Source organism: Vicugna pacos, chromosome 17, assembly GCF_048564905.1.
Source record: "Vicugna pacos chromosome 17, VicPac4, whole genome shotgun sequence".
NCBI lineage: Eukaryota > Metazoa > Chordata > Mammalia > Artiodactyla > Camelidae > Vicugna > Vicugna pacos.
Window position 1 is genome coordinate 17,078,658 of NC_133003.1, and position 12,804 is coordinate 17,091,461.

The 12,804-nt window shown below is 52.4% G+C and overlaps 2 protein-coding genes across 7 annotated transcripts in view; one reads left to right on the forward strand and one right to left on the reverse strand.

Annotated features, from left to right (window-relative positions):
* GASK1A (golgi associated kinase 1A) overlaps positions 1–1,104 on the forward strand; it is a 61,240-nt gene extending 60,136 nt beyond the window's left edge. For all 6 annotated transcript variants that reach the window (XM_015236357.3, XM_072941073.1, XM_072941074.1 and 3 more), the window contains one exon: positions 603–1,104. In XM_015236357.3, coding sequence (XP_015091843.2) covers positions 603–813 — 211 coding nt within the window. In that variant the 3' untranslated portion in view covers positions 814–1,104. The remainder of the gene's footprint in view (positions 1–602) is intronic.
* Positions 1,105–5,277: 4,173 nt separating this feature from the next.
* Positions 5,278–12,593, reverse strand: POMGNT2 (protein O-linked mannose N-acetylglucosaminyltransferase 2 (beta 1,4-)). The gene is made up of 2 exons (XM_006200696.4): positions 12,325–12,593; positions 5,278–7,558 (listed from the first exon to the last, which is right to left on the reverse strand). Exon 2 carries the CDS (start codon positions 7,451–7,453, stop codon positions 5,711–5,713), a length of 1,743 nt encoding a protein of 580 aa, XP_006200758.2. The 5' UTR covers positions 7,454–7,558; positions 12,325–12,593; the 3' UTR covers positions 5,278–5,710.
* Positions 12,594–12,804: the final 211 nt, after the last annotated feature.

The window sequence follows — 12,804 nt, forward strand, 5'->3', positions numbered from 1 at the left end:
AGAGGCTTGATGGCCCTGCTGTAGACCGTGGGACCTTGACCTGTGGCTCTGGGGGAGTCCACAGTCCATCAAACAAGAGCTGTTGGATTGAGCCTCAGGATGGGTGGGGAGCCTTGGAAAAACTGAGAGGGTACAGCCAGCAGGTCCTTCCACTCCTGGATGCCTGGATGGGCTGCCCCACCTCCAATATCCCCAGGGTCTCCTGGCCCCACACAACATGGGCACAGGCTGCCCTACCGGGGATGGGAAGGCTGGCCCTTCCCTTGTCCTTTGCCTGATGGGGAGCTTGTCTGGAAGCCTGCCTTCTCTGCTCACTCCTGCAGGCATCCAGGCTTTCCAAGAGCTCCTTTTCACTTGCCTGGGTCAGCAGAGCAGGGGGTAGGACCCATCCAAAAGCTCTATCCCCTGCCCACTGTCACAGCAGAGTGAGTGGAAAGGTCCCCAGATGACCAGTCAGCAGGTGGCCCTGGGGACTTGGTGAGGTGACTTTGCAGGTCCCCAGCTGTGTGAGTTCTGGCCATCTGGCCTGGCCTTTCATGGAAACTCTCTGAGATGGCTTGTGCTCTTCCTTTCTGTTATGGGGATGGGGGACCCCATTCCAGGTTTCCCGAGTCTGCTGTGAAGGTTCTGGCATCAGGGTGTCTACAGAATATGCTGCTCAAGTCGCTGCAGATGGACCCGGTGTTCTGGAAAAGCCAAGGCGGACGACAGGGGCTGCAGAAGGTCCTCCAGACCCTGGAGCAACGAGGACAGGTCTTGCTGGGCCACATCCGGACACATAACCTGACACTTTTCAGGGACAAGGGCCTGTGAGCCCCCCACTGCCCAGGTGGGACTCTCTCCTTGCTGGGAGGGCAGGGTGCCTCACAACACAACCTGAGTGGATGAGCACCCGTCTTCTCAGCCACGTTTTCTTGGATTCACCCATATTGAAGACAGAAGGTAAAGCCAGAAGCCAGAAGGGCACCATGGATGCCACGGGATGTGTCACCTGCTTGGGATGGTGGAGGTGATGGGTGCTGGGTTTTCAGTCTCATCACATTCCTTTGTGCCTGCTTAGCTCTGGCTATTTATTCCCTTGCACCAATAAATACATTCAAGAATGTTCTGTGAACTGCTTCAGGTACTGTAAGATCATGCATCCCACATGCACATGCAGAGGTGGACGTGTGTGTGTGTGTGTGTGTGTGTGTGTGTGTGTGTGTGTAGAGGTGTGTACATATACGTGGCATGTGTGTACCTGCCCACATGCATATCAGATGAGCCTGATGAGGGTCTTTACAGAGTTGTGGCCCAGAGCTGCTCTAGCAGAAAATGAACCCAGGTCTATGAAGCGAAACACTAAGCATTTTGTCTATATAGGCTTTAGATGTTCAGTTCTTATTCACTTATATTTTTGGTGTAGGAATCATAAAAGTAATACATGCTCACTAAAAACAAATTCATGAATAAGGGAAGCATATAAGAAGTGTGACTCTCAGAAACTCCCTAGAGATTGTGTGTGTGTGTATTTCACACCACACTACATGCAAATTAAAATATGATAAAAGTTGGGTGTCTTTGTCCCCTCACTATTTTTACTGTATTGTATTTCCTATATTCTGTATCAGCCACTGGGGTTGACCCAATTCTTATTCATGACTTCATGGAACTCCAAGGCAGGGATGTGTCATGTTTTCATTTAGCTGTTCTCATGATGAACATTTAGGTGGCTGTGATGTTTATTATTTCCTTCCTTCTGCTGACTTTAGACTTTGTTTGTTCTTCTTTTTCTAATTCTTTCAGGTGGCAGGTTAGGTTGTTTGAGATTTTTCTTGTTTTTTTGAGGAAAGGCCTGTATTGCTATGGACTTCCCTCTTAGGACTGCTTTCGTTGCATCTCAGAGATTTTGCAGATTTATGTTCATTGTCATTTGTCTCAAGGTATTTTTAAATTTCCTCTTGGATTTCATCATTGATCCATTGGTTTTTTGGTTTTTTTTTTAGATTTTTAAAAATATTTTTGATTTTCAGAGGAATGGACTTGGATGTAGTAATTTTGGGTTCAGAATTCTGGGCTTGGCCACTTGTTGGTTAGCACCTGACGAATGCTTACGAGCACTGGCTATAATAACCACGGACATTTACTGAGCGATGACTACATGCCAGGCACTGTGATCATGTTTCCATGGATCAAGGCATTTAACCTCACCATCACCTGATGAGTAGGTATGATAATTGTTATCTCATTTCATAGATGAGGCACAGAGGGGTTAAGTGACTTGCCCAAGGTCACCCAGCTTGTAGGTGGAAGGGCCAGAATTCAAGCCCAGGTAGGAGCTGTGCTACCAAGTCTTAAACCCAGGCCCACCACTCAGAGGCGCCCCCACCACCCTCCCTGGCTGCTCTGACAGCTACTTTTCCTCTAATTCCTTTGGATTCAGAGCTGATGACAGGCAGGGCCAGTTCCCTGGAATGTGAGCAGCACATGTGACTCTGGCCAATCACATCACATGCATTTGGCTCCCTGCCCATTGCTTTTTGCTTGTTAAAGTCTGTTCAGTCTGTGAACTGTGTCTTTTCTGCAAACTTGAAACTTCATCCACTTTTTATCCTTTTTAAAAAACACTCTCAGCCTTAGTTCGTGCTGGGGCTGCTTGCCCTACGCCTCCCCACGTGTTACCTCTGGAATGAGAATGATGTGCCAAGGGAAGCAAACAGCGGGGGATGGTGAATCAGGACATTCCCATCAACCTTAGAGAGGCTGCCAGGCCAGGAACCGCAACGGGTCTGAAGTGTGAGGGTCATGGGGGTCTGGTCAGCCACAGGCAAATCAGCCTTGAGAGAGGCTGGCCGAGGGGCTCTGCCGAGGCCATCACCGGCCTCGCTGCATGCCTGACCCTGTTCCTCGGCACCTCATCCCAAAAGGAGTAATCCAAGGAAATTGATGGTGTTTCCAATAACCTCCGAAGCTCTGAAAATCAAAAGCTTTTCATATGCTGGGTGCCAAAACTCATGTCAGACTCAGTGTGAATATTCATATATTTCACTGCAGACATGCCAGTGTGTTGGTGACTGGGTGTAACCTCAGACCCTGCTGAGAGTGTTGCATAATACACAGTATAGGCGCCAGATTACCTTCTCAAAAATTCAGAATTTGGAATCATATTTGGCCTTCAGGGTTTGGGTATGGGCTTCTGGACCTGTAATAACTAATATATCACACATCTGGCACGGTGCTAAAGCTTTACACAGATGATTTCCTGAATGCCTCACGACAATCCCAACTGTCTGGTCCTCACCCTACAGGCGAAGAACCTCAGCTGGGGAAGGAGAGACTTGCCTGAGGCCACTCGATGGAGGCAGCAGAGTCTGCCAGTGGCCTGCAGGAGCACTGCGTGTCATGAGCTGAACACACATGGTGGCCTCCACTGTGCCACGAGCTTTATGCAAACCTTCGGGACAACTCCAGGACAAGGTAGGCATTATTGCTCCCATTGACAGAAAATGAAGCCAGGCCTCAGAGAGGCTGAGTCTCTTGCCCAAGGTCACAGAGCAGGTAACTGGTGGAACTGGGATCTAAACCCAGGCCTGTTTGACTCCAGAGCAACCACTATAGCATTCTGGCTTCCTTCCTACATTCATTCATTCATTCACTCCTTCAATCAATCTGACGAAGTAAATTTCCCAGAGACAGTGTGTGGAAGATGTTGGAGATCATGTACTGTGGTGACCATGTGTTCCAGATGTGTGGAGACAGGCGCATTTGTACCTATCCTGTCTGATTTGTGTCCTGGCACTGTTTGGTGAGTGAGAGACCCTAACTGAGGACATGGGAAGTGTGAGGGCAGCACTGTGGGCAGGAGGGGCAGAGAAAGAGCACTGCCTGGGTCGGGGAGGGCACAGAAAACACAGGAGAGGTCTTGGGGACATTAAGCCAGTTCCCCCTTGGCCTGGGCTCTCAGATAAGTGGGTGGTCTTCACCTGAACCCCCAAGGCTCAGCCATCAGCTCAGTAAGACACTTCCTGCAGCCTCCACTCCTGGACCACCTGCAGCCAAGGGCTGTTTCTCTGGATCTCTGGCTCTGTCAGTCTGCCTCTGCTGATTCTGGCCTTTTTCCTCCTCAAAGCTGCCGCAAGGCCTCTTCAGTGGGGTCACGGGAGACCCAGAGACTATGATCACTCTGAGGGAGGAACAGCACAAAGGGAGTTCTTCCTCCTCTGTCCCTGGACCCCTCCTTCCCCACCCTGGACCAGCAATGGTGCTGTCTGAGCCTCTCCTGACCCACCAGGTTCTGGCCAGCACTGCTCAGGGGGTGCTCATCTCGGGGTCTGTGAGAGCTAGGGCTCTCAGCCAGTGACCAGGATACTTGTCTAATGCACAGCTTTGCCTCAGGAACTCCCAATCAGCCTGGCTACAGCCTGAGACTCCACCTCCCCCAGGATACCTTTCTCTCTCTCCTTCGCAGGAGTCAGACCTCATGCATCATGGCCTCCTTGTGAAGAAAAGGCTAAAACTCTCCTTCTCTAAGGACAAATTTGATCTTGAGTTAATTTTCTAGCTGTTCCCATGGAAACCGGATAAAGCTTCAATGTCAGGTGTGGTATTCAGTGAAACTGCTGTTGGTAAAAATGACCTCTGAAAAACTGGAAGGACCTTGAATGAACTAAAGTACTTGACAGGACATCCTAGCTGAGGCTTCCCCGAGTGCGAGTGTGGCAATTCCTATAACCCAGGAGGTTCCTCCAGGGACCCGGGAACTTGATTGTGGGCTGTTTAGAAGATAATGGCTCCTATGGGACTTTTAAGCCGAAGTGGCCCCCAAACTATAGATGGAGGTGTCAGCTCTTTGCCCTTGAGCTGTCACTTGGGGGAGAGGGTGAGAGAATGGCTCCTGGACCTGTGTGAGGACCCCTCCTGTGGAAGAGATTGCTTGATGCGGCCGTGCTGGCTTGCTGAGTGTCCTGTCTTACATTCTTCTAAGTGAGTCTGACACTGGGAGTATCTACCATGGTCTCATGAGTGTGAATGTCTAGAAACCTACACAGACCCCTGGCACACCCTGCTGTTCCTGCCCACAACCCTCTCCCACCTACTTCCAGGCTTTCATCCCACACAGACGGACATGTGATACTCGTCCAGAAGTTAGGATGAAATCCAGCCAGCCTGCCTTGCTTCCCAGTCCTTGACGCCTTCCCTTTGCCACATCTCCTCAGCTGACAATCAGGATGAAAGGGCATCTGGGTATTGACTACCAGCCCCTCTTTCTACTATCCAATAAAAGACCGGATCGAGATGTTATCATCATTTAATGAATGTTCCAAACACCCTTCACTAGGCTACAAGGTGAATTTCATGATGATGGAAGCTGAGGAACCACTCACCCAAACAACCACATGATTATTTGTAGTTTCCAGAAACCTGGGTACCAACCAGAAAGACTGTAGGGAACAGCATGATCGCTTAGCTAAAAAGGTTCTGTGAGATTCTTACTGTCCTCTTCCTCCTCCGCACAAGGACCTTCTCCAGAGTATGGATGCTCAGGATGGGAGAAGGGAGTAGGGAGGTCCCATCGCATCTGTGCAAAGAGGTGTGCCAAGAACCCCACACCTCAGATGCAGTAAGATGATCTGGAGGCCCAAGCCTGCTCAATAAATAATTCCCAGAAGCCACCCCAAGTGGCGAGCAGACCCAGGGACCCCGAGCTGGAGGAGCCTGGCCGGTCTGCTTGCTACGTGTTGCACACAAGCACATCTGCAAAGGGTCCCAGGAGGGTCTTGTTGAAGATGCAGCGGACCCACACCAGGTAGGTGGTGAAGGGCTTGATATTCTCGGTGAAGGTGTGGTTCTGCAGGGCCAGGATGTAAGGCACATAGGTGTTCTCCCCCTGTTCCTGGAGCCACACCTCGTACTTCACCTCCCGCACCTTCAGGTACCTGAGGTTCCATGGGATCTGCCAGGAGACGGTGAGGCGGGCCTCGGAGGCGCCCTGTACCGACGCCTGGCACCTTGCTTCCCGTACCTTGCCGGGGTACAGGCTGACGGTCCACTTCTGCTTCCGAGGCCCGGGCCGGCCCTTCACCACGCGCCGTATGGTTTGAATGAGGGATGGGATGTCCACCTTGGTGTCCTGGTAGATGCGGAAGAGCCACTCTGGGTTCCGGCAACAGAGGTGCCGCGGGACTTCCTGGCTTTGCAGGATCCGGGCCTGCTCAGCCCGGTCTAGGTGGGTGATGCCCCCCTGGTCCCAGGGCCGCTCTGGGTGTGTGACCGTGTTCTCTGGCATCGTATTCCGCCAGGCTATGTACTGAAGGTCCATGCCAGGCAGCGTGGCCAGTGTCTTATAGGGGGTGTAGTGGTCAGGGTTGACGGCGTATGGAAAAAGTTCCACCACGGCTGCCCCGCGGGGTAGGAAGAGGGCGGTGACCAGCTGGGCCCCGTGCATGCTGACCAGCATGGAAGCATTGCTGACCAGCCGCACGACATCTGCAAAGGCATGGTCCTCCAGGGACACGGTCACCGTTTTCATCTGGAACTCCTGGGCCAGTGCCAGCAGCAGCTCTGCCTCATTCAGGATGAGTCTGTTCTGGGTGCGGCTGAAGACCAGGATGTACTCCTCGCGCAGGGCACCTCCTGCGTGGCTCACGTTCAGCTTTTCTGTCAGGAACCGCGCAAACTGCCGGATCTCGTTGCCTGAGACAAGGATATTGGCCTTTGGGCCCTGGGGCTGGACGAAGCCATACTGGTACCACGTGGTGACCTTGGAGAGGCCCACGAAGGCATGGGAGAAGCACAGCAGCCGGCCCAGGGCCTTCAGCTGTGCTCGCAGGAGGGGCTGCTTGGGGCTGAGAAGCTTATAGAGGTCGAAGTGCGCGCCCTCACCCCAGCCCTCCATGAAGAAGAGCCGGGCCTCGTGGGCCAGGCCGGGGAACTGCCGCAGGGTGTAGAAGAGGGGCAGCAGGTCATCGTGGAAGACGTGCATGAGGTTGTCGGGGTTGAAGCGGTTGGCGATGAGGGCCACGTCGGGCACGAACACCGGCTTGGGCATGAAGCGCAGGGCGGCGGCCGGCAGCTCCACGAAGTTGAAGTACTGGGTGTTGTGGTCCTCCACCGTGGACAAGTCGAGCAGGGCGGGCTGGAAGCGCCGGGAGCCCAGGCTGGGCAGCATGACCGAGGCGTTACCGTGGAAGAAGATGAACTCCTCGGCCTCGCTGGAGTAGCAGAGCCACTTGAAGCGGCAGAGGCGGTCGGTGTGCGTGCGCCCCGTGCACACCATGTGCGTGCCGCCCTCCATCAGGATCTGCAGCGCCTTCGGGTAGTCAATCCTCAGCGCGGGGGCAGGTTCGGGGGCCTGGCGGCCGAGGGCCAGCTCCTCCTCCAGGGAGGCCGCATGCTCGCGCAGCCGCACGTGCTTCCACAGGACTGCCGCCAGCACTGACACCAGGAGGGCGTTGAGCACCGCCGACAGGTGCATCCTAGCGCCACCAGGGGGCCCTAGTGAGACGAAGGCCCCGGGGAAGTAGCGCGCGCCCAGCGGGCTTTACCCATCCCTGAGGGCACCCGGAGGATTGGCAGAGGCCTGCAGGAGGAAGGAAAGAAAAGGAAAAGGTGCTGGCTTGTGTGTCTAGCGTCACCTCAAGGGGCCACTAGGTGCACTGGATCCCCGCACCATTTTGCACATTTGAAGGTATGGTAAGTTACACTGCTGTTGAAAAATATTCACTCCCCTTCCTCCCCTGCTGCTTCCACGGGGGACCATACATCCCTGCACCTTGGTTTTGGGCTGGGCCACGTAATTTGCTTTGGCCAGGGAGATGGTAGCAGACAGAACACAATGGGAAGCTTGAAAAGACTTGTGTGAGCAGCCTTACCCTCTTTACACTTTGGATGTTGTCAAGAATGTGTTCAGCCTAACTTGCTGGTCCCGGGAGGAGTGAGCTAGGTGTAGGGCATCGCTGTCCAGGTGTGCTCAGTTTGGCTCACCTGACCCCCAGATTTGTAAGTTAGTCCAGCCAAGATCCACTGGTCGAATGCAGCCAAGACTGGGCAGCAGAGACCACTGAGCTGAGTAAGTGCTTATTTTTGTATGCCACTGCACTGTTGGGGCTGTTTGTTAAGTACTACTGCAGCAAAAGCTAACTAGCAGAGTATCTGTGATGAGAGGCCTCAGGGAAAATCCCTCTTAGGGGCCAGTATTTCCGCTGAAGGGTAGGAACTCCTTATCATGGGCGCAGATGGGACTGAAGGCCCGTGAGTGCTGTTTCCAGGCTGCTCAGCAGGACCCTGCCTGCCCCTTCTCAGGACACGTAGCATACATGCACAGCGGAGATAGGGAACATCTGCTTATGCTTAAAGCTCCTGTTTGGAAATCCACGACTGCTGGTTTTTAGATCTCCATGAAAAGATGGGTAGAAACTTATCCCTCAGTGGTGCAGTAAGAGAATTGTGTCTGAGTTTCACCACTGACAAAGGTTTTGTATATTGAGGCAAACCCCCAGGGGTTAAACTCCCTGCCCCATGTACACACACACAGAGGGCTACATAGTGGCAATATGGCAGACCTGGTCCCCAATCTCTCCCTGAGGCCTGGCCCAGCCAGGAAGGGGTCTGTTATGCTTTTCAAAGTGGAGAAAAGAGACAACTCGTAGCATTAAGACAGGACTGATGGCAGTCACCACTGGCAGAGTGAAAGGTCTAATTCCCTGAGAGCCAGTCCCTTAGGGCCTGGATATGTACCCATGAGGGCACAAGAAGCCGGACAAAATGGAAGGATTGGTGGTTATCCTGAACAGGGCAGAGAAAGGGGGCGCTGGCCTCTGGGCAGGGGGTGGGGGTTCATGCTACCACCATCTTACTGTACTGAGCACCTGCTTTCTGCCAGGCACTGTCCTAAGCCCTTGCCCTGCCCCTTTCCACTTAAGCCTCACAAAAGCCCTCTGGTGCTAGTATTATCTCTATTTTCTTTTAATATGAAAACCTAAAGCTCAGAGGGGTTAAGCACCATGCTCTGCGTCTTGAAGCTCAAACAGGGGCACCAGGATTCAAACTTGTGTGACTCCAGGGGTACTGTTCGCAGCGCTTCAGACTCAGAGGTACAGTCAGTCACAGAGAAGCAGGGTAGACCTCAGAGCAATGAGTTTTTACCGCTCAAGGGCAGAACAGGTGTGGATGGCTCTGGAAATGCAGACTCACAAGCCCTCAACTGTAGCTTAGCAACCCACAGCTTTTCTTGTGTAATTGCTCCCCGCCCAGCACACAGATACCCAGCAGCGGCAGGTGGCTCAGGGAGCTGTAGCCATTCTCTCACCCCAGGGAGGTCCAGGGAGCACAGTGGGATGATAATTATCCCCCGTGCCCTAGTGCTGTGCTGACAGGGTTCATCCACCAATTTAGAATTACAAAACCACTGCTTTTTAGAGCTAAAGGAGCGCTTAGAAATTATTTGTTTCAACTCTTTATTTGATGAAAGGTCTTGAGAGGCAGTGGGAACTCTCCCAATCTGCCGAGATGAAAACAGTGGCATTCGGGCTCTCAGTCCAGGGCTCCCTCTCCTCACCCCCACGGCTCCCAGGTGACCCCCCTCCTAAGCAGAGATCAGGCCCAGAAGTACATGGCTCCAGGACTCTTCCCAGCCTTGATACAAGATTGTTTCTTCTCATAACCAAGTTTCCGGGTCTCACTCAGATTATGCCCTTCCCTGGCCCTGTGGTCCAGTAATGAGAGCCTCAAGGGGCCACTGGGCTCCCTTTGCCTGCCTCTTCCCAACATCTTATCCTCTAGCTTTGTCCAACCTCAGGCATAGAGAAGCACACACAACCAGGCTGCAGGGTCCTGCCTCTTCTCCAAGTGGTCTGAGCCCCACTGCTGTAAAACTGGAGGCTGCCCCAGGTTACCGTTAGGCTTCGGGAACTGAAGACCCCCAGCAGCAGAGCAGGGGAATTAAATGGCACCAGTTCTGGAGCTGAGATGCCAGGAGGTGAGCTCTGGCCTGGTCACTTAGCAGCTGCATACTCTTTTTTCTGACATACACAAAGGTGTACACAGTTAATGTATACAACTTGATAAGTGTGGAGATAAGTATATACCCATGAAACATCACCATAATTTAGTCCATAAATCTATCCATCACCTCCAAGTTTCCTCTGCCATCTTTTTTTTTTGTAATAAAAACACTTAACATAAGATCTACTCTCATAGCAAAATTTGAAGTATATAATACAGTATTGTAAACTACAGGCTCTATGCTGCACAGTAGATCCCTAGGACCTAGTCATCTTGTCCACCTGAAACTTTATACCCTTTGACCGATACCTTCCCATTTCCCTCCCCTCAACCCCTGGCAACCACCAATCCACTCTCTGCTTCTATGAGTCTGACTATTTTAGACTCATCCTTTAAGTGGTATCATGTCGTATTTGTCCTTCTGTGTCTGCCTGGGCCAATTCTTAACCCCTGCAAGCCTCCATTTCCTGGTGCAAAGAACAGATATAATTATACCTACTTCACAGGGTGGTTTTGTGAATTCAAAGAGACAATTGAGACAAAGCACAGTGCCTGACAATTATTTTATAGGATTATTATTAATCATAATAATGCTGTAACTTGCATTCACTGACTCTTAGGCTATGCCAGGCACAATACCAAGTGCACATGAATTATCTCATTTATTCCCTCTTACAAATCTAAAATAGGTGTTAACAATTTCATTCCATGTTTGAGGAGTTATGCTTAGAATCTCTAAGTGAATCATCCCATGTTGCACAGCCATTAAGTGGTGAGGCTGGGACTTGAACCCAAGTTTGACTTCGAAGGCTATGATGACATTTGTGGGCCCTGCCTTTCATGTTCATTATTTTACCCAATTAAAAAATCAGGTGATAGGCAGGTCCTGTGGGAAAGTATCCACTGACAACCAAATGAGAGTGACAAGGACCCTTAGGGACTGGGGCATTTGGTAATTTAATTTTCCAGTTAGCTCAGTATTCACTAGAAGCCTTTGTTTGTAGCTATATATTTTCTGAAGCAAGGCTCAGAGCAAGAACTTGCCAACCAGATGATCAGTTTGAAAAACGCTCTGACACCCGCCACATCAAGACCACTAGGATGCTTATATGGCCACGGTGTAGGGGAACCACACTCACAGTCACCAGCACCCCAGCCTCCTCTTCACTCTCCCGGGGCCCAAGACTCAGGAACTGACGTGCTGTCCATCGAAGAGGGGATCTATGTTCTTACCTAGCTCTGCCACCAACTGGGACTCAGACTTCTCTTTTGTAATATTAAAGGATGAGATGGAAGGTCTCCAAGATCCATGAAAGCCAGAGAGGGGAGCTAATTCCATTAAGACAGACCTGGGTTCCAGTCTCACTTCTAACATTTCCTATATGTTAACAACCAAAAGTGCTAACATTTGCTGCACACTCACTGTGCACCAGACCCTGGGCTGAGGACTTGTGCAGTATAATTTCATTTAATCCTCACAGAAACCCTGTGATGCAGGTACTTTTATCCCCATTTTGCAGAAGAAGAAACAGAGGCTCAGAGAGGATAACTGACTTGCTCAGTGGTGCACAGTGAGAGCCAGGATTTCAATGCCTGTAACATGTAACAGTAACCATTTGGTGAACCCTGTTCTGTCTGTGCTCTTGGCCACCAAGTCCTATTAAGCTCATCCCATAACCACTCCCATTGTATTCGCGCTTCCCCAAGAGTAGGTTCTGAGAGTTGGTTGGCATAAAGTGAGCAGACCCTAGCCATCCACCAGGTGCAGGACTCTGGCCTGAGGACCCAAGACCTTATCAGAGGATTCCCATCAGTGATGGGGAGATAGGTTCCTAAGGTCCTTCTTTCAGAGGCTATCCCACCACTTTCAAGCAGGCCGTGGCAGGCTCTTATCACCAGACACACAGTAGGCACCTTACTGAGCCCCAAGGAGTCCAGGGATCAGTTGTGGACTGCCTAGGTACTGCCTTCAAAGGGAGCTCTCGAGGCCCAGGCTCCCTCCGTGCACCTCGCCTAGCTCCCCGCCACCCGCGCCTCATGCGCACCCTCATCTCCCAGCCAGAAGGGCATGGGGACCCTCTGCCAGTGCCAGCACCGAGTAAGGGCTTCAGCAGGCACGCCTGGGCCCCGAGGTTCTACCTCCCCTCACCCTGGCTCCTAACCTCCTGCGCCTCCTTCAGTCCGCACCACATGTCACTCTTCCTTTCTGCAAACTCCGCTCGGCTCCCCTACACCCCATCACTCCGGTCGTTACCTCTCGGGGGAGGTTAGGGGGCCGATCCCTTAATTTCAAACCTAGCCGGGTTTCGGAACCGTCGCCCTCCCCGAGCGCGCGCGTTTCACCTGTACCCCGCAGCCCGGGCTCCGCGGGGCTGAAGCTTCCAGGCCGGCCCTCCAAGGAGCCAGCTTTGGCCGAGCCCGCCCCCGCTGCCGCCCCTACTGCCTGCTCTGAGCCCAGGAGGCCCAGGCAGGGATCGCAGGCTCCGCCGCACTGTCTGGTCCGCCGCCGCTGCTGGGCTCGTAGGTGCCCTCAGCGCCCCCACTCCCAGCTGGCCAGCCCCTCTCGGTAGCCTGTGCACGTGCGCAGGCTCGCTGGTTCAATCGCCCTAGCCTGAGGCCAGGCCCACCCCTTGGCTCGCGGAATTCTGGGAATTGTAGTTTACGTCCGATGACAGCCTGCTCCATCTCCCGCGGAATCCTGGGAGTTGTAGTTTGCTCCTAGAGAGGTGACGTTTTGCTCGGAGTTAGGTTTATATGGTTATAAGCTTAGTTTTGCGTGGTGAGAGGTTTAGGGTTATGGGAGGCCTGGTAATAAACTTAAAT

What these genes read in the sequence shown, in the direction of transcription:
- POMGNT2 (XM_006200696.4), bottom strand. Translation starts at nt 7,453, where the DNA reads ATGCACCTGTCGGCGGTGCTCAACGCCCTCCTGGTGTCAGTGCTGGCG.